A 20,893-nucleotide genomic window follows, 5' to 3' on the forward strand; every position below is an offset into this window, starting at 1 on the left:
GCTTATCTTCTGAGAACTTAATTTTAAATATAACTTTGGAACAAAAGAGTAATGCTTACTAGCTGAATATAAACTTTTGGTCAATCTTTTTAAAAAATTGCTTACAGATTCAGACCATCATGAAAGCCAGTGTCAGTATTTATTAGGGAGCGCTATTATATCACATTGGTAAGGAACTGAAGTTTGCTATTCAGGGTGTTGCTGAGAATAACAAATCCACAGCAAGTGTTCTGGGAAGCTGCATTTCTTTATTTTGGCCTCGAGCTAATGAGCACATTCAGTGGGATTCAAGGGCATCCAGCATGGAAGAGACCTTACACACTCCACTTCTGTGGTTACACCCAAACTTTACTCCTTTCTGTTTTCATGCTTCCAGGTTTTCCTTCCCACTCTTTGTCCAGCCCGCCAAACCCCAGTTTTCCATGAGAGAAGCAAGGATGCACAAATGCTGTAGAACCGAGACAAACAAAAATAGTTAATGCATAGATGAGAAGGTACGGGTCCCACAGCTGTATCACTGTACTCCAAATACAGATTCATTTCAGTGGCATCCCTTTCTTTCACTTACACAAATACACTTGACTAGATGCTGAGTTAATTTCATCTGCAATAGTTTTTAAGTCATTTTTCAGTTCATGTTCTTAATTTTCAGCCTGGTTCGATGTCGATCAGCAGTAACAGGCCATGGAAATTTTTAGATAAGCTACTCTTCCCTGTCTACTTGGAAAGCAAAAGTCAACTCCTGCTTTGTGTTTTCCCAGTCTCTTGTAAACAGAGGCTACATAATATTGCAGCTGGAGAAAGGGAGTAGCTACAGCTTTCTGGGTAACAACGCGAGAGCGGGTAGGCAGAGTACTGGGTATATTTAGGATGGCAGGATCATATTGCCGTTGGGGTGGTAGCTCTCAGTTTCAGTTTGCTTTTCTGCATGTTAATGTCTAGTACTGCCCTGTTTTTATAAGCAGAAAACTTAAGAGAAAAAGAACTTTAAGGGAAAACTGTACTGAAGCATGGCAAAGGGAAGAGCTAAGATCTTACATAGCAATCCAAGTATTCTGATGTATAGCTATGAATGCAGTATGCGTGGAAGATTGACAGACCGGCCACTTGTGATTCTCATTCATGTGTTTGGCTAGGGACTGCTTTTGTACAGAGCTGTTGTATTCCAGGAGCACAGTACTCAAGGAACTTGGCCCTCAGGGAATCTTAATGCACCCATAATGCACAGCTTTCAGCGAGCAGGTTGCTTACGTGTCTTGAGTTATTGTAGAGAGTGAAAAGTGAATGCACGGTATGTTTTGGACCAGAGACACCTATCTTCTGCATTCATGTGGTCAACAATAAGTGATAATTATTAGTCATTATTGCTTAGTAGAAATGTGTGCTCAGGAGTTGTTTCTTGGAGTTCTCTTAGTGATGTTTTAATGCATTTTTCATGACTCTTCTACAGTGAAATTTATTTACTGATTTTCAGTTAATGATTTATTTTTGCTTGGTCGCTTTTTAGCAGTAGTGTTTGTCTTCGGTGTTTAGATAGGGGACTAAAAATACCAGAATTGTTTCAAAAGCATTATGAAAAGCCTAGGCCAAATATATTAATTTGCTCTAGAAAGGTAGGACATGTCTTAAGATGATTTAACTGTAAGCCCAGAAATGTACCAACAGTAAAAGCATTCATTACAGAAAAATACATCTCATACAATGAACTAAAAAAAAGGTTTCTAATGTAAAAACAGTAAGTTGAGTATACCATCCACTTAAAGACAAAGTCTAAAAGAAGATCTTTACTCATATAAGATTGAATCAAAATCAAAAGGAAGTGTCTGCTGAAAGAAAACAAGGTAGTGTTATTCACCTTTGTTAAAACCTGAATAAATTCCATGTATCACCAAAGTCTCCATAAGTAGGAAACGGACTCATGGAGTCTCTGTGCAGAAGGACTGTTGTTGCTCGGTTGAGCTCACACAGCACTCAGAGTAGACTTACCTGGCTTACTCGTTGGTCTGTGCTCTTCATTGTGAATGTCTTCATCGAATTTGTAATTGTTCAAAAAATTGAAGGTACTTGAGGTGAGCTGTATAAAAGTTCTTGTCCCTTTTGTCCTCAGAGAAACTGTGGATCTTTGTTACGTGCCCCCTTTTTAAACTTGAGCTTGAGGAAAGAAAATTGTAGGCTTGTAATATTTTAATCCAGAGTTGTTTGCCTTTTTTACAGAAAACCTGTAGACCTCCTGTATATGATAAATTCACAAAAAACACCCATACTACAATATGTTTAATGTATGACTCCAAACAAAACACACAGAAAAAACCCAGGCCAGATCTTGAAGTTTAAATGCTTAATACATGGAAATGGAATAGGAATCATGCTAGTTCATACTGTTATTTTAGAGATCCAGCATGTGTAGTACTTACTGCAAAACTATAAAAAAATAATTCTAAGTGAACTTTCAGGAATTGTGTTCTCTTAATTGAGTCCCAGAAGCTGTGAAAGATACGGCAACTGAAAAACTTTTAATGCAAACTTAATGATTAAATTTAGAAATACAGAGATCAAAGAGAAACTGCTGGGAAGATGTGAGAATTAAGTCGGTTACAGATGTAAATATGTTTCTCACCAAAAGGTCTGTTGACAGTGCAAGAATGAAAGCTTCAATCAATCAAAAGGAAAAATATAGGAGGATCAAAGTATATGTCAATAGATAGTAAAATGAAACCTCAAATTAATTAGTTAACATTAATTTCAGCTTTAAGTAAGGGATAAGTTTTAACAGGGATCAGTTCTTTCTTTTGTGGCTAAACCAAGTACAGGTTCATAAGAGAATTTTGAATTTTATCATCAGCAACTACTTAAATGATAAGATCAGGGCAGAAACTGTTTTCCGAATGTTTTGCAGTTAGCACAGGTATGCAAAATTCACACACAGGAAAGCTTATCTAAGTATTTCATATGAAAGTTAACATGTTATCTGTGGTTTTATACGCTAGAGGTTGCTTCAGAAGGCTTTTACAAGAGTTAATCTTGTTTTTGGAATGCTGCTTGGGATATATGATTCTGCACACTATAATCTGAATTATCCATACTCCAGAAGCAGTTTTACTGGTTGTTGCCATGACTGTGGTCAAAGTACTTTTACCATGCTAAGCACATCTCCACAGAAGGAGGGGAGAAACACAGCAGGAGGCAAATTGTGACCCATCCTAATCCCACTTTTTGGAAGGAGAAATAAATCGGTATCTGGCATAATTTATGCTCTTTGGCATGGCAGTTTAATTGATGCTGGTACTGACATCTTTGTGTTTAAGAGGTACGAGGCTTTGCTCTGAGGAGGTTCTATCTTTACCTGCCTTGTTACTTATATCGCTAGGTCACCCAAGGCCATGCAGTGATTTCCCCGACTCTTCAAACCTACATAGGTTAGTGAGGTAAAATAAAATTAGCATGACTCTGCTCTACAGAGCTCTGGCAATAATCCTATGTACAAATGCACATGCAAGAAATAATATTAAATTAAAGGTAATTAAGCAATACATTTCATGGTGTTGACAATTTGGGAGTATGTAGGAGATGACTGATGTAGTTTTAAATTGTTGAAATGTGACTGGCATTCCACTGGATTATGAATTGGCAACTAGAATATGACTGACTAGTTATAACTGCCCTGCTGCATTTAGACACACTGTCAACTACTTGCTAACCAGCCAAATGACAAAATCCAATTAAAAGGCATACTTATAGCCACTACTGTACAAGCCCCTGGAGACCCTGAATAAACAGATGGATCTTGTACTGAGTACCAGATGTGAATTGGCCAGGAAACAATTCCAGAGGCATCATTCCCCTTCACTGAAAATTCCCTGTGTATAGATGTTCAGATCCTGAGGCAACTGAGAAGAAAGAGAATGCCTCAAAATGAGTAGGAGGAAAAATCTGATTCATAAAAATTGAGTTCAGGGCCAATGCAGAGAAGAAAGTAAAGGTCTTGCCTTTTTTAAGAGACTATATGTAAGGGTAAATTGTCAGATAATAGTTCTGTTAAGGCATTGAATGAGAATTTATTTTTTTTTACCAATAATAGTTGAAGAATAGCTAAGTGAGTGAATTAAATTCTGAGAAGCATTCAGATCTAATGCTGCAGGGTGAGGCCCAACAAGCTGCAAGAGTAAAGCAATGCATTGACAAAGACAAGCATTTCTCTATCAGAATGGAAAAAATAACATTTGTGTAGGAGGGGTACATGTACCGGTATTAATGTAGGTATGGAGCAGTCCAACTGACCGATTGCACAGTCTTAAATATAAATCTTTGGAGGCTCAGGGTGGAACTGCAGTGATGAAACCACTGTTTATGCAGATTGACTGCTGGTTTTGGCAGAGGCGAAACCAAATCATCATGTAATTTGTTTTGATTACAAAACTAGGGAATTTAATACAGTCTGAAGTTTGGGTTAGTCTATTTTGGAGAGCAAATTCCAAGCTGCTTTATTAACAGATGTGTTCATATATTTTTAAACCAAAGCCCCACATGCTCAGTAAATGCTTTGAGGGCTTTGTTAAAAATGTGTCCCTAAGGATGAACCACTGGCTCAGCTGAAGTCAGTGGAAGTTTCCCAATTATTTTCATGAGGTCAAAACATCACTCTCATTGTTTAAAAGGCATCTTCATGTAGTATAAGTCAACTGTAAAATACTGTACATCTGGTGGCATTTTCTAAAAAGCTGTAATTGTTTATGCACTCAGGTAGTAAAATAGCAGAAGTAGATAGGATAAATCTAAATCAATTTATAATTTAAATATTTGCCTTATGCACATTAACCATCATGCATTTTAATATAGACAAGACTTAAAGCAAAAACAGTTATTATTCCCAATTCACAATACAACCATTGCTTGCAGACTATAATCTCTAAATATTAAGCTGTGACAGCTTGCCAGAACTTCTTCTGCAAGAACCTACTAATGGAGTTTTTCTAAAGAGGCTTCAGAAAAGAAGCAGCAGCAGCAAACTGAGTGACCCTACAGGTGCAAGCTGCAGCAATTGTCTCTCCAGTCTTCCCAATAAGATTTGTTGAAACTCTGTATCGCAACGTCTTTATTGGTAATGGATCCGTCCCTTAATTTGGACTGATGCATTTGGAATGTCAGCTTCCAAAACAAGGCACATGGGAGGCATTTAAAGTAGATTTTTTGAAAGGAAAATGAACAAAGAGCATGTCAGGTTCCATTTTGATTTGCATGACAAATCCAGCATGCAGTGTTCTGGTGGGTCGGGCTGGGCTTGCCTGCCACTCACTGCATTTGTCACTTTGGTTTGAACACTTTTGACAGTCCGTTATGTTAATTGTTCTAAGGATTGTTTTGCTGGGGGAAGAAAAGGAAAGGCATTTTTATTTTAGTACTTTTTCCATTTACAGGAAAGGAGGGATATCTCAGGGAACAGAAAATGTTTTCAATTGGTTTGTGATCTATTTTATCTGTAAATAATCCTGTGAGGTCATCAACAAGTTCAGTATTTTAAATATTGTTACGCACTCTGTTCGTATGTTTTTGAGTGGGAAATACTAGGCTCCTAAACTAGAAACTTGGGGAGTCTATTGTTTTGGTGCACACCATTCTTTCTTCCTTTGAGTCCCACGGTGATGGGCCCTGCAGAGTGGTTTGTGCTATGCCTGTATGCTTCTATTGGATGATACTGTGGTGCTTTCACAAGTGCTAACAAGGAATTTAATGCCCTAAGAGGCATTGCTGGACATACATTGTTATCAGCATGTGGATAGTATGTGAATAACTCTCACATGTGTCAAAGACCTGTTGGTAGATACGTGCATGTGACTGAATTCCCTTGGAGGCACAATTCAAGGTGGAGGTTGCTATTGCCCCTTAGAGTACTCACACTTCTCTATCATCTACGTCAAAACAGTCATGGATTGTTTGGTGGTGGATTTTAAGTTTCAAAGTTCCTAACTGACTGCAGGTGGCAGAACACTATAGTTGATCACAAAATGGTATTTTCAGACAGATAGAATGATCAACTGTAAGGTTTCAGGAGAAGACTCTTGTTTATGTTTGTGTCTCTCTTTCGCAGTTACTGCTGTTTTTCAGCCAAAGGAAGGTTTAGTGTTTAAAGAATGAGCAGAGCAAGAAGATAGAAATAGAATTTCCCAGAGGTTTCCAGGTAGTGACTGGCATCTACCTTTTAAGCTTTGAACTCCTACACTGCATGTAGTGTTCTCATTTACATGTGGTGATCTAAGTGCATCATGACAGATAAGCTCTAAATATAGAATGCTTTTATAGCATAAAATCATGCAATCAGATGCAGAAATATAAAAATAAATGAAGTTAATCAAGTGTAGTAATTCTAATCACATTCTTGCTTAGTGATTCAGTATGCTAATGCTACTCTTCATGCCCAGTGTAGTCCTCCTTAAGTACTATTTTAGTAAAGTCTGTGGACTTACTCAAGAATCAGTTTGAGTTGGTGCATCTCAAAAAAATTCAAACCCAATATAATTAATGTGTTACTGATGATCATGAGTAACACACACCACCACATTGAGAAGGATTACCTGTTGTTCTGCTTTACTGAAAGCTGAACTCAATGGGAGGTGAACTCACTGAAATTTAGGTCCCGAGAGATTGAAGATTCCTGACAAGCGGGAATGGCTTGCGCTGGGATGGCTGTGCCGATCCCTCCTCTGCCCCTCCATCTGTCCTTGCTGTGGGAAGTTCTTCCTTCCACTGCAGGGATGGCTTGACTGCTCTGAGGCAGCAGCTGGATTTTGCCAGTTCTGTTGTGAATATTGTGAGTATATGAAGGTGAATTGATAGCACTGTAACACGCAGAGCGATAGCCTGTGGCAGTTCCGTGTAGGACAGGGAGGACAGCCTACATCAGGAGCTGCTGTTGTCCTTGTGAGGTGGGTAAGTGGTCCCTTTGCATGAGACAGCCGCGATTCAGCCACCAAGCGCTGAACTCAGTAGTCTGTAGTTCTTGGTCTTGTGACTGGATGGTGCCTCTCCATTTCCTGGTAGCTTTCCTGTTTGATCACTTCTTGGAAAATAGTGTCACTATTTCCTGTCAGAGTGAAAAGTTGCTAAACCTCTCCCACTAAGAATTCATTTGGGTTTTTTTAATTGGTGCCCAATATTGAGAAGAAGCACCATGAATCCAAGTGATAGCAGGTGAAAAAAATTACCACTGCTCTTGATAGTTCTTGTAAAGTGTTTTGTCTTATGTGCATTTTCAACAGAAGTCAGTTGCTCAGGTTCTCACTCTGTTCTCTGCAACACTTTTTAAGATGTTCTGCTATAATTTATGGGAGATTATAATCCCATAATAAAACGGCAAGATCACCCACAGCTTTTTTGGGCTATTATATATGAAAAATGCCGTGCCGGAAGTCCTCTTGCCCTTAGTCCACTGCCTCTTCCCCCTGTGCTTTTTCAGAGAAACAGCTCCTGCCTTTTCCTCCCGGAGGGAGTAATCATCGCAACTGCGCGGAGCAGGTTTGAAGGTGTGGTTCCGTCTCTTACCAGCTGAGTGATGGCAGTGACAACTCAAAGCATAAGCAGAGGATACCGCTGTGGACAATATGTATTTAAAGCGACTCTCTCAAAAAAATTATCTCCCACCTCCATTTTTCTGATTTCCTGGGACTTCCCTCATTTAAGAAACAGAAATTTACCATCACCTGGTTTTGTTGTTCATTGTCTCAGAAGAAAGGTGCCGTGTGAGAGTGGAAGAGCCCTTTATCCCGGGAGGAATCCCACCAGAAGGCCATGTGCTTGCAACGGTTCTGGGCTGACGCCCCGTCACCCAGGCCTGGCTGGGGGCCACGCGTTGTCTTTGGGTGCAGAAGATGCCGCGTAGGAGCACCCGGCGTTTTTGCGGTTCTTGAAACGTTAAAGCTCATCGCTCTTCCCTGCCCTCCAGACGTCCTCACCCACAGGACTCTTCCCTCCCCACAGCCATTCTATTTGGAGCCGGTTCCCCGTTTGAGCAGTCACCGGGGCCCTCGTACTTCGTGTCACCGCGTCCCGGGCCCGCCTTGCCGGGCTTTTGCCGGTTACCGCCCGGGTACGCGGCGCGGCCGGCAGGGGGCGGCAGAGCGGTGCGGCCCCGGAAGGCGGCGGGCGGAGCGGCCGGAACCGGCGGGGCCGAGCCGAGCGCACGCGTGAGGCCCCTGGGCTGCTGCCGCCATGGCGGAGCGCATCGAGCAGCGGCTGGAGGACCGCGTCCCGGAGCTGGAGCAGCTGGAGCGGGTCGGGCTGTTCACGCGTAAGGAGATCAGGTGAGGCGGGCGGAGGGCCGCGGCGGCGGGACTGGGTGTCCGGCGCGGGACCGCGAACGCGGGCGGCGCGGCCGGGCTTGCTCCGCTGGCTGATTTCCCCTTCCCGCAGGGCCGTCCTGAGGAAGGCCTCGGCTCTGGAGTACAAAATACAGCGGAGAGCCCTTCGGAAGGAGGATTTTATTAATTATATTCAGGTAGGCTTTATTGATTAGCAGAGCGTGCTAGCTCACGTTGTAGAGCCGGCGCGGTTAGAAGTTACGTGATTTTGTAGTGACGCGCGTGGAAGACAGGCTGCTTCTTGAGGCCTCTCCTCAGCTGGTCCCTGGTGCTCACTTGTAAGTGGTTTATCGGCACGCACTCGTTATTAAGACGCACCAGAGCATGAAGCATGGCCAGGAGTTAGTTGGTGCTCAGTTTGGGATGAGAGAGGCTTCATCCTTGTGACTTTTTCCTATAGTTTGTTGTCTCTCCAGGGGTGCGGACACCCCAGTTCCCTGATGTGCTGTGCAAATTGTAGTTAAGTGTAATAAATTTTTTGTGGTGTTAGAAGTTTGGCTTGTGCGTTATGATTCTAGGAATATGGGGTCCTAACAACTCAAGTCTGAAATACCACGTGCAATACAAATATTCAAGCTGAATTTCGGTCAGCCTTAGAAATGTAGTGAGCTGGCCAAAAAATTATTGTTTGTGTTTTTCTGGATGTAATTTTTATTGTCCGCTTGATTAGCTATGAAAAACTTGATCTGCATTTTTTTTTTCTCTTACTGTTAAGTGTCTGCTCGTTTGCTTTGAAATGTTTTTTTCTCCCCATTCTAGTATGAAATTAATCTGCTGGAACTGATAAAGAAAAGAAGAGCAGTAAGTTCGTCAATTATTTAGAGTGCAAAATACTTTATGCCAAATTTTCTATTGCAATAAAATTAATACTTTTTTTTTTCCTCCTAGCGCATTGGATATTCGTTTAAGAAAGATGAAATTGAGAACTCTATTCTGCATAGAGTCCATAGCCTTTTCAACCGTGCTATAGGGAAATGGAAAGTAAGTTTCTTTATTTGTACTGATAGATTGAAAAAATGCCCTTTTGGTATGTAAAATTATCTAGATATCATTGCCACCAGATATTTGCAATAATACAGAAGAATGTAGTAGAAAAACTAAGTGGACATATGGTCTTACAGTTAGCAGTAGCCTAGAAGTAGGTCATTCATACCAGATAGATGGTTTTTTACACAAACAATATTTTGTCCTTTCTGAGTCATTAGTCCTCAACTGTCTAGAGCCATGTATTGCAATGTGAGTTTGGTCTGTGTGCTTGCAAGGACTAGAAACAGAATGCAAAGAACTTTCAGCTGCTTTAGGAAAAGATTGTCATGACAAATCTAATGATAAAACCTAAATAAGGTGCCTCAGAAACCATTACAGTGAGCTCTCTATTGAGTTCAGTGTAACATAGATTTGATTGAAGAAGCTGCAAGGGTGTATCTTGAGATGGGAGGGTTGGTTTTCTTTGGATGTTTTGCAGGAATTGGAAGATCGGGTCGGGGCAGAAAGGGAAATTGAGATTCAAAATTCCTTCTCTGTGCATGCCAAGTCGTCGTACCAAGGGCGTATTGTCTGCTTGTCAATGTGCAAATGGTTTTGTGCTTGCCTTATCATAAGGTTGATCTTCTCCCCCTTGCATTTCCAACAGGAAGATGTCCAACTTTGGCTTTCACATGTTGCATTTTGCAAACAGTGGGTGAGTTTTCAAAATGCTAGTCTTATCTTATTTGAGATGCTGGATTGGTGTTTAATCAGGTATCTGGAACTTGAATTACAAGACGAGGTACTGCCACATGCTGTAATAATGAAATGATTTTGATAGTACTATTGGAGCTGCCTGGGCTTTTCACTGATGTATGTAAGTGTAGAATTTGACTCAGAATGAATTAGTGTGAAATTCGATGCTTGCAGGTGGCAAAGGTGCGGCTGATTGCATTGAATCTAGAGTGCCATCTGGTTTGGGAGAATCGTAATATTGGTTATACCTTCTCTGGAATGAATGGATCACCTGTCTGTGAATTGTGATTTTGTTCCAAACATTTCTTACAGTGGCTATGCTGAAAAGTATAATTCTGGCAATTCTCTACTTTGTAAACTTACCTGTGCAAGTCTTCACATTTGTGGTATGTTGACCCTGGCTGGACGCCAGGCGGCCACCAAAGCTGCTCTATCACTCCCCCGCCTCAACTGGACAGGGGAGAGAAAATATATCAAAAGGCTCGGAGGTTGAGATAAGGACAGGGAGAGATCACTCAACCAATTACCGTTATGGGCAAAACAGACTCAACTTAGGGAAGATTAACTTAATTTATTGCCAGTCAAACCAGAGCAGGGTAATGAGAAATAAAACCAAATCTTAAAACACCTTCCCCCTACCCCCCCCTTCTTCCCAGGCACAGCTTCACTCCCAATTTTCTCTCCCTCCTCCCCCCAGCGGCGCAGGGGGACGGGGAATGGGGGTTACGATCAGTTCATCACACATTGTCTCTGCTGCTCCATCCTCTTCAGGGGCAGGACTCCTCACACTCTTCCCCTGCTCCAGCTTGGGGTCCCTCGCAGGGGAGACAGTCCTCCACGAACTTCAACATGGGTCTTTCCCACAGTCTGCAGTTCTTCACGAACAGTTCCAGCATGGGTCCCTTCCACGGCGTGCAGTCCTTCAGGATCACAGTGCTCCAGCTTGGGTCCCCCATGGGGTCACAAGTCCTGCCAGCAAACCTGCTCCAGCACGGGCTTCCCACGGGGTCACAGCTTCCTTTGGGCATCCACCTGCTCTGGTGTGGGGTCCACTCCGGGCTGCAGGTGGATATCTGCTCCACCGTGGACCTCCATGGGCTGCAGGGGGACAGCCTGCCTCACCATGGTCTTCACGGGCTGCAGGGGAATCTGCTCCGGTGCCTGGAGCACCTCCTCCCCTTCCTCCTTCACTGACCTTGGGGTTTGCAGGGTTGTTTCTCTTAAATGTTCTCACTCTTCTGGCTGCAGTTTCAGTGCTGTAGCAACTTTTTTTCCCTTCTTAAATATGTTATCACAGAAGCACTACCACTGTCGCTGATGGGCTCGGCCTTGGCCAGCAGTGGGTCCATCTTGGGGCTTCTCCCAGAAGCCACCCCTGTAACCCCCCTATTACCAGAACCTTGCCACGCAAACCCAATACAACATTATTATTATTATTATTAGTCATTGTCCTTCCTGTACTGAAGAAAGTGACCTTGTAATAGTAATGCAAGTGGCCAAAGAAAAATGCAGTCTTTACCTCAAAAGTGGTCAGTTTTGTGAAACAGGCAACATTTGTGTTAGCTAGGTTTGATTTAACTATGCTAATCTAGTCTGGTAACATTTGAAAGCTGGCCAATATTGAACAAATATGAGAAACTTCCAACTGAAGATGAAGTAGCAGAAAAGTGTCTTTTCCAGTACAATTGCATTACAACTTGTAACCTTTCATAATGAAACTTTGGTGCTGGTGGTTCAGTTCAGTACTAGAGGGGGTAAACCAAACCTTCTTCTTTTACAGAATGCAAAACATCAGCTTAGTAAGGTGTTTTCTTCCATGTTGGCCATTCATCCAAATAAACCAGGTAAATAAAACAATGGCGAGTGCTGCATAAATGACTCGGTATAAGTTTAAGTTCTTATAGAACTCAGTTCAACTGACTGGGGTAAAAGTTCCTACTCACTTTTCTTTGCCTTGCTGCTACTTCAGAGAGAAGGGCTCTGACAGGGATTGTGCTGAGCAATCAAAAGGTGATGTGAAGTGGGTGTCCCTATGGTCTGAATGACCATTTCCCAGGTAGACTGGGGACTAGGTAAATGTTTCAGTGGTAGGAGATTTTGAATACTCATGGCTGCTTTTTGGCTTTTGAAGACATTCTGCGTCATTGGATCTGTAGCTATACCAGATTAAACTTCCTGGATCCGCTTAGCTTTTAGTCCTTTGAACTCGGTTTTACATGGAGATAATCAGTCTTATTCCATTGCTGAGCTCATGGTTATGTTGGGGTGGGTACATCGAACAAAAGCAACCTGTGCTCCTGGAGAGTAACTTCAAAAGGGGTTCTCATGACCAGCTACTTGCTTTGACTTAAAATGAATTTATTTGTATCATCTGTTGCAGCACTGTGGATTATGGCAGCAAAATGGGAAATGGAGACACAGCTCTCGTCAGAAAGTGCTAGGCACTTGTTCCTTCGTGCTCTGCGCTTCCATCCAGAGTGCCCAAAACTTTATCAAGAAGTGAGTTCCTGGTTTTCTTCTACGACCAATTACTTGATCAGTCAGGGCAAATCAGTCCAGCATATTTCTCAGATCAGTCTGAGAAAACTGGAAAAAACTTGTTGCGCTATCAGTGGGAAAATGTTGTCAAAAAGATCTAAAAAAGAAGAAAGTACTATTTACTGGTAGCATTTATCAATTGTTTAGCAAATCTGTATTTATGTATGCAGAGTGAGGATTTTAAACTGTTTTATAGATGAATGTGTCAGAATTCCCTTTTAAAGTACTGTAAGCTCAGCTAGGACATGGTTCTGTGGATTAGATCTGGCATCCCTAGCCTTTGCTAGGGAACATGGTTTTCTTTGAAGGCAAGCTAAGGTTTAAAGAATGACTAGAAAGTGGTAGTTTCTACATGTGAGAAATCTCTGAGTGAATATGTAGGGCAGATAGCTATACACACAAACCTTTAAAAACCAAGGCTCTTGGACATATGTGGGATGTTGGCAAAGTTCTGATTTGTAGCTCCTCAGATAGCTTGTTTAGCGCATTTGTGGTCTTAGATGTTTTATGATTTATCCCCACCCCCACAATAATTCCATTTTATTCTCTCCTGCAGTATTTCAGAATGGAGCTGATGCATGCTGAAAAACAGAGGAAAGAAAAGAAAGAATTTGAACAAGCAAAGATGGACTTGGTAGGTCAGCTAAACTTACTTGAGAGATACTGTCTGCTTGCGAATCACACATTTGAATGCATAGTTTCAAGGGATCTGTATTAATTGTTTGTTTGAGAAAAGCTTAGAGAAGGTTTTTGTTGATGTTCTGTGCCTGCATTAAGCTTTTCAAGTGTTGGCTGATGCTCAGCTCAAATACTTCATATGTTGACTTTTCTTTACATTTGTAAAGTCTTTTGTTACATCCCCCAGTTTGAAAGCTAATAGTAAATTCTGGAAAGGAATAGTTAAACTTATTATCTCTTACATCTTTATAGTTGACTTGTGCAAATTAGATTAAGATAGATTTAGATGAAGAAAAACAATTTCTTCTGATTTTTTTTTTCTATGTTTGCAAAAATGGTAGCTGAGAAAAGAAAACGTTTTTTTCAACGATGTTATGCTTGATATTGCAGGGGGAATTCAATTATTCTGAAGAGATTCTCAATGGGGAAATGGCTCGCATAATCTACAGGGATGCTGCTCAGAAAATTAAAGGTAATTGAATGTTTCTTGTACTCATCACCTTTAACTCAGCTCTGCAGTAGGTAATACAGATAGATTATCATACGGGTGGAACACTAAAATTTATAGAAGAGAAAAGGGTATCTATCTAAAAACTTCAATGTTATCCGTGTCTTGACAAAAGCTTGCAAAGGTACAGAAATGCAAAGTGTGCAATGGTTGTAATACTCCACTTGATGGCTTTTTTTTTTTCTCTTGAAACGTAGGTGTTGAATTCCATCTGGCTGTGCTTTCTATTGCAAAGCTCTTTGATTTTACCCAGGATTTGCAAAAAGAAATTCTTGAAAGGTGAGGTGTGGTTTTGTGTTGGGGGTTTTTTGTTGGGTTTTTTTGTTTGGTTTTGGTTTTGGTTTTAATAAACACATTCTCATAACCTCTCTAATTTATAGTGGGTTGACAGGTTAAATAAAGGCTATTCCTCTAGGCAAATAGAATGTTAAGGCCTATGGGAAATCCTTTAAGAAAAACAAAATGTGAGGCAAGTATGCTTTTTAGAAAAGTATATTTGTATCTAACTTCAGAAAAGGCTTTGAGAAGCTGCTAAGAAAAAAGATAAAATACAGTTGTCACTGAATAATTACTATGTTTCTGTAAACTTACTGCAGGAACTGTTGATTTTCCTTGTTTACTTTGTGGTTCTTTTGCATCTTTAGTTTCACCAGTTGTTCCTCTCTCGAAAGAAAGATCTTTCTCGAAAGATCTTTCTCACATGCTGCCTGTCTAGTTCATGCTATTATTGGAGAATATCCATACTAAAAAACCCACCTCAAAATAGACTAATGTTCTGTCTTTCTCTTGTGGAAAGGTAAAATGTTTTTTCTCTGGCATTTGATTACTTAGAAATTAAGTACATCTCTATACCAGTATAACAACACTTCTAAACATACTTGCAAAAGAAGAGTGGCGGTTGAGGGGTATTACAGACATGGTGTGTTTAGTTTGCAGACCAAGTATGCTGATGATCCTCTTACATGGGACTACATGGCCCGTCGTGAGCTGGACCTGGGGTCCCTGCAGTCCACAGAACACACCACAAAACAGATGAAAGTATCTGAAATTACCCAGAGAGAGGAACGGTGCTGTGCAGTCTTTGAAGAGGCTGTGAGAGCAGTGCCAACAGGTGAAAAGTTCTGCCTGCATTTTAACATTTTTTCCTGGTAGTTCAGCATACTGTATACTGTGAAAGTTTTGAAGTAGGTGTTGGCAGGCTCTACCATACCTAAGAGAAGGCAAGCAGTTTTTAGATGCTACCTTTTTGAGATCTATTTTATGTGTTACTTGGGTTATTTTCCAATGCATTTATGCTCTCGAAGGAGCTGCTTAACTGAAAGTGCTTTTTGTTGCTTGTTTGCTTTTATTAATGCGACTTAACCAATGAGGAGAGTAGAAGCCCACAGATGAATAGAGGTTTGGAAGTTGTAAATAGAGAAAATTTCCTAAACAAAGGAAACGTGTAGAACTCAAGTATATTGCTGGTTAGCTGTGAGTAAGCAATGTTTTTGAATTGCCGGTGGAGTGGATATCCAACTTCAACATCTGGCATTGTCCTTACTCTCAAAGGAGGCTCTCAAGGGACTATCTGTGGAGTGGACTCAAATTTGCTGCTTATATAGGCTTTCAAGACAAGGATTTTCTTGACTGCCTGTGAGTGTCCTCCCTCTTGCAGGCCCAGTGAAAACTACAGGCAAAGGGTGCACTGAACATCACTTGTGACAGCGTGCGCTGAAGCCTCAGCTGAACTAAGAGCTTAATGCTCTTTAGAAAGAGTTACTGGTTGCAGCTTACACTGAGAAACTGTTTTTAAACTTTAGCGTTACAAATGTAGGGCCTCTTTTATAATACAACATTTTAAAACAAAGTTGGCGTTAATGCTTAGTGCTTGGATTCTCTATATTCCTCAAAGACAAATACTTGTGCTTACTCTTGTGATTATATAAAGTGTGATATTATGCCTTTGATTCTGCAGAGGACATGTGGAAATGCTACATCACTTTTTGCTTAGAGAGATATAACAGGAAAACCAACAGTGAAGAATTAAAGCAAAAGGTAAAAGCTTATTAGGAAATCATAGTAACAAATCATTCCTATTTTTACTGATTTCTGTAATCTGTCAGACAAGGAGAAAATATATTTTGACATTTTATCGGAAATACTTACCAGCAGCCATCATTAAAAATCGTTTAGTCTCCATCTGAGGGGATCACTTTTACTGTCAGGCTCACATGTGGCCTGCCTGAACATGAATAACTTGGGCATAAACCAGTCTTGTCAGTAAAGTACAGTGACCTCTTTGGATGGAAGTTAAGGGTGCAAACTTGCTAATGTTCACTGACAGTCCTACAAACCTGTGCTTGTTCAAAGAAAAGGATGAGTGAAAATGACTCTTGCAAATAAGTCTGAGTAAAATTTGGTGCTGGCACATGGGCACCTTAATTATGCATCTGTGCTTGGGTGTGGCTCAGTGAATTAAATGATCATCCTGTGCAGTTTGCTTCCCTTCTAATACAGTAAAAGAACATTGCTATGTTGTTATTTTGCTCCTTAAGGAAGAAGTGTAATTCAAATGCTCAGATTTTCCCTTTATCGCAGATTGTATGCAGGTACCTAAAGCATTAGATACGTAACTGTTACTGAATTTCAGTGACATGTTGATACACTAATCCGCTGGGCTTCTTGTAATGCTGGGATCTCGTATATGCAGGAATAATGCTTATTTCCTTTACTTTTTCTTCTCTGTTGGTTCTAGAGGCTGGAGAGGATGCTGGGTGTGTTCAACAAAGCCCATGAGTCCAGTTTGCTGCCAGAAGCTCTCTATAAGCAGTGGGTAAGTGTTGACACAGAAAGATTGCGAGACTGTCCTGCATTGCTTGTGTGCCTATCTTTACCATTTTGAGTAGATAGAAAGGTGGGCAATATTTTGATCAAGGCATTGCTTTTTAACAAGGTACTATAACTTTCTTGTGGTGATTAGCTGTATCTGCTGGGTTTTAGCTTCAACTATTACTGGAGTTCAACCTCTTTGAAAAGGCTACGGAGGTCGCAGAAGCTGCAACTAAGCGCTTCAGCATGTCAGTGGAAATGTGGCAGATGAGGCTGCAGGTGCTGATCCAACTGAAGAGTGATGATGTGACCCAGTGTTTTGAAGAAGCCGTTAAGCACATGAAATCTAAGGTCTGTGCTGGTTTTATGGAATTGCATGCATTAGTCTTGGGTAGGAAACCTCTGAAGTTTATTTGAGTGGGGGTTTTTTTTGTTTGGTGGTTTTTTTTGTTTTTTTTTTTTTACTTTACAAGGCATTCAAAGTCCTGAACCATTTTTAAGGTCAAAAATAAGAACTTGACATTTCACATGCACATTGCATTCAGGAGCATTAGGGAAGGAATTGCATATTCACTTCATATTCACAGTTTTAAAGTCTGAATGCTTACAGGTGACATTTTGCATACTCTTCTAGCAGTCAGCTGGTATTCTTTGTGCCTTACTTGAAGAATGTGTTTCTTTTTCTTCACTGTCCTGATATATTGTTTGCGTGTGTGGTATTTCAAACCTTGAATTAGCTTTGTGCTCTCTTACTGTTGCATTTCAAGCCCTGGGCACAAGGAGTGAGGAGAGGAAACAAGGTGATTTGTTTCTTTCCTACTTGTTGTTCTCGGAAGTTACCTTTGTACTGCAGTGTTTGGTGATGCAGAAGAACTTGTCTCTCATCCATGGCAACACGTCTTGCACTGTCCAGCTAAGTAGTATTTGTCCTGTAAGTGAGAAAGGGAGCAAGAAGTGATTTCAGTGTGCAGTCCAAAGTTGTCTTTCTAAGAGCTATGTCTAAAGGACATTTTTTAAGGCAGCTGTAATACAGAACCTGGTTGGATGTGTTGCTGTCTGTTTCTGTAAATGGGGGTCACTGCATTTCAATCATTTGATTTACCTGCTTACGTTGTAGGGCACTTTGCCATTATGGACCCTCTGGGTGGAATGGAGTGAAGGCACAAACAGCAAAGAAGACACAGAAGCTCTCTACCAGGTGCTTAGCTAATAGAAATCTACTTTTGATGACAGTGTGTAAATAAACGGGAACGATGTGTGTGGATGGAATGTGTAACAAATGTTGTAAAATTGTGTATGTTATAAAAAATCAGTTGCACATAGGCTCATAAGCACAAATGTCGTCCCCATGCTTCTAAGACATCTTGATCTTTGTAAGCACAACCATCAATGGACATTTACTTTACTTTGTGGTCTAGAATTTTTGCTGTATTTTCAGAAGTCTATCTGAACATGGAAAAGAGAATTTTCCAATCTGTGTGAAAACATCAACCTTGCTACAGAAAACTCAAGAACAAAACTGGGACTTTAATCTCACTGTAAATTCCCTAAATACCTTGGGGCAAAACATTTCCTCTTTGCCTGGCAGGTTAGGTTGTTCCCTCCCACCATTTACAACATAAAACACATATTTCAGGTGGAAGCTTAAATTCAGTTGTTTGTAGAGCATTGTGAAACCCTCTGCATGAAGGACGTTGGGGGAATGCCAATTGCCAGCTGTATGGAATATTGGAGGAGACATGTATTTTAGGTTACAACTAATATTTTAATTTGAAAAATACTGGATGTGATACCTAATGGTGTTTTTCAGGCATCATTTGGGATGCTTTTGTCCAGTACTTTGTCTCACTTAAGAGATCTGCTTTATGTCAGATGCCTAATTAGGGAGAAGGCACTATTTTGGTTTCTTCTCCCTTGTTGCCTTTTAATTGTAGCTTATGTGGTTATTTTGTTTTGTTTTTTGTTTTTTTTTCTCTCCTTTAAACTTGCAGAGATCCTTACATGCCACAACTCCTGCTGAATCTGTGACTATGAAAGAAATGTATCTTGACTGGACTTACAGAAATGGTGGTTATAAGAAAGTTAAAAGAGTCTTTACCAGGTGACAAATAAAACCTTCAAACCTGATTGTTCTAGGGCATATGTTAAAAGGCTTGAAGTCTAAAGTTACTTATGTTTTTACTTCAGCCTGTGTGAAAATCGTCCATTTTCACTTGATTTCTTCAGGAAGATGATCCAAATAGAAAAGGAGCAAGTAAGTTGTTGAATATCCAATTAGTGCCTTGTATTTGTAAAAATACATTTCTAACTTTGGATTTAAATAGGAAACAGAGGGCTTACGAGTAGTGTCATTAGTTTGTGATCAGTTCATATTTGTCTTCTAAAGTTGATTCATAGTATGTAACACAAAACCAAGTTCCATGGTAACTAATCTTTGGCAGTGTGCGTGTGCGTGTGTAATTACCATGACTCTTGTTCTTTGTAAGAATCTAATCAAGCTGCAGATTCACTTCTGTAGAAAATAAATGGCCTTTTAATACCTTCCTTTGTTAGGAATCCTGCAAAATGCTTCATCTGAGAGAATACTATGAACGTGCCTTGAGAGAGTTTGGTTCAACAGATTCTGGTAAAGGGATTTTATTTATTTATTCATTCATTCATTCAGTGCTGCCTCTTTTATTTCCATCCATTTCAAAAGGTAGCTGTTTGTTCTTCCCTTGTGATTGCTGTCATGCAGAGTGGAGCTTATTTCTTCTGTGCCATTAAGTGCATGACGCTCTGCAGCGACCCTTCACTTTCAGTCCAGGGTCGTTGTTCACAGTGGGATGGCTTCAGCAGAACTACTAGCAAATAAGGTTTTGACACTGGCTGGCATAAGAGATGTGTATCACCTTTAATTTGGATTTGTGAACAGTATGGGTGTCGTGGTTTAACCCCAGCAAGCAACTAAGCACCATGCACCCGCTTGCTCACTTCCCCCTCACCCAGTGGGAGAGAATTGGGGAAAAAAAGTAAAACTCGTGGGTTGAGATAAGAACAGTTTAATAGGACAGAAAGGAAGAAAATAATTATGATAATAATAACAATCATAAAATTACAATAATAATAATAAAAGAATTGGAATAAACAAAACAAGTGATGCACAATGCAATTACCCACCACTCGCCAGCCGATGCCCAGTTAGTTCCTGAGCAGTGATCCACCCCCCAGGCCAACTCCCCCCAGTTTATATACTGGGCTTGACATCACATGGTATGGAATATCCGTTTGGTCAGTTGGGGTCAGCTGTCCTGGCTGTGTCCCCTCCCAACTTCCTGTGCCCCTCCAGCCTTCTTGCTGGCTGGGCATGAGAAGCTGAAAAATCCTTGACTTAGTATAAACACTACTTAGCAACAACTGAAAACATCAGTGTGTTATCAATGTTACTCTCATACTGAACCCAAAACAACACTGTACCAGCTACTAGAAAGAAAATTAACTCTATCCCAGCCAAAACCAGGACAATGGAGCTATGTTTTTATAATCAAGATTTCTGCAGTATTCCTTTTAAGAAAGTAAACAGCTCAATTATTGCTGCATTATTTCTTCAGACATCACTGTTTCAGCTGGGAATAGAAACCAGGTTTTTGGTACTCGAGGGGCAGGGATTTGTAGTTTCACAAAGTAAATCTCATTGCGTTAACATCAAGGACACTTAAAAAAGAGAGTTTCTAGATTAGGTTTGGTATGTTTGTTAGGTAATATCCAATCAAAATCTAACCAGAACTTCTATTTTTCTTTTAAAGATCTCTGGCTGGATTATATCAAAGAGGAGCTAAGTCATTCCCAAGGTAAACCAGAAAACTGTGGGAGCATTCACTGGCGAGCTATGAAGATGTTGCAGGGAGACCTGGTGGAAGACTTTGTTTCCAAATACATGTTATTGCAGACTGGACATTTATGAAAAACTATAGTTAAATAGTTAAAACATGACTGCACAATTTTTTTTAACTTCTTTGTACAAAGGTAATTATGTTCCTGGATCTTATTAAAGTGTACCTTCTTTACATTCTTGCATATGTGGGAAAAAAAAAATTCATCTGCCCCGTTACAGTTGTTTGTAGTGTTTCTTCTGCTGGTGGCAAGTTCAAGTGCACAGTTAGAGGAGAAAGCAAAGACATCTGAGGGTGTTCTTCATTGAGACTTCTGAGAGCAAAGTCTTCCTTCTGCCTAAGCATTCAGATGGAATAGTCATAATGCATCATCAGCTTTTACACTCTGGAAAGCTAGTATTCCAGCACATAAA

At 40.5% G+C, this 20,893-nt stretch overlaps 1 protein-coding gene and 1 long non-coding RNA gene across 2 annotated transcripts; one reads left to right on the top strand and one right to left on the bottom strand.

Annotated features, from left to right (window-relative positions):
• Positions 1-120: 120 nt before the first annotated feature.
• Positions 121-8,034, bottom strand: LOC128151522 (uncharacterized). Its single transcript, XR_008238400.1, has 3 exons — positions 6,570-8,034; positions 1,987-2,151; positions 121-448 (listed from the first exon to the last, which is right to left on the bottom strand). It is a non-coding gene; the product is annotated as an uncharacterized LOC128151522 (long non-coding RNA).
• A 110-nt stretch (positions 8,035-8,144) lies between these two features.
• Positions 8,145-20,698, top strand: UTP6 (UTP6 small subunit processome component). Its single transcript, XM_052808104.1, has 19 exons — positions 8,145-8,294; positions 8,404-8,488; positions 9,111-9,152; positions 9,240-9,332; positions 9,985-10,032; positions 11,854-11,917; positions 12,454-12,572; positions 13,168-13,245; positions 13,680-13,761; positions 13,995-14,076; positions 14,727-14,908; positions 15,755-15,834; positions 16,535-16,612; positions 16,780-16,959; positions 17,726-17,806; positions 18,600-18,709; positions 18,796-18,862; positions 19,162-19,234; positions 20,394-20,698. The coding sequence occupies exons 1-19, from the start codon at positions 8,203-8,205 to the stop codon at positions 20,549-20,551; spliced, it is 1,794 nt and encodes a 597-aa protein (XP_052664064.1). The 5' UTR covers positions 8,145-8,202; the 3' UTR covers positions 20,552-20,698.
• The last annotated feature ends 195 nt before the right edge of the window (positions 20,699-20,893 follow it).

This window comes from Harpia harpyja, chromosome 14 (assembly GCF_026419915.1).
Source record: "Harpia harpyja isolate bHarHar1 chromosome 14, bHarHar1 primary haplotype, whole genome shotgun sequence".
NCBI lineage: Eukaryota > Metazoa > Chordata > Aves > Accipitriformes > Accipitridae > Harpia > Harpia harpyja.

Excerpts from the sequence above, each read along its gene's own strand:
- UTP6 (XM_052808104.1), top strand. The coding sequence starts at position 8,203 with ATGGCGGAGCGCATCGAGCAGCGGCTGGAGGACCGCGTCCCGGAGCTG. Across the intron at positions 12,573-13,167 it reads GCCCAAAACTTTATCAAGAA|TATTTCAGAATGGAGCTGAT; the intron begins GTGAGTTCCTGG and ends TCTCTCCTGCAG. Across the intron at positions 17,807-18,599 it reads ACACAGAAGCTCTCTACCAG|AGATCCTTACATGCCACAAC; the intron begins GTGCTTAGCTAA and ends TTAAACTTGCAG.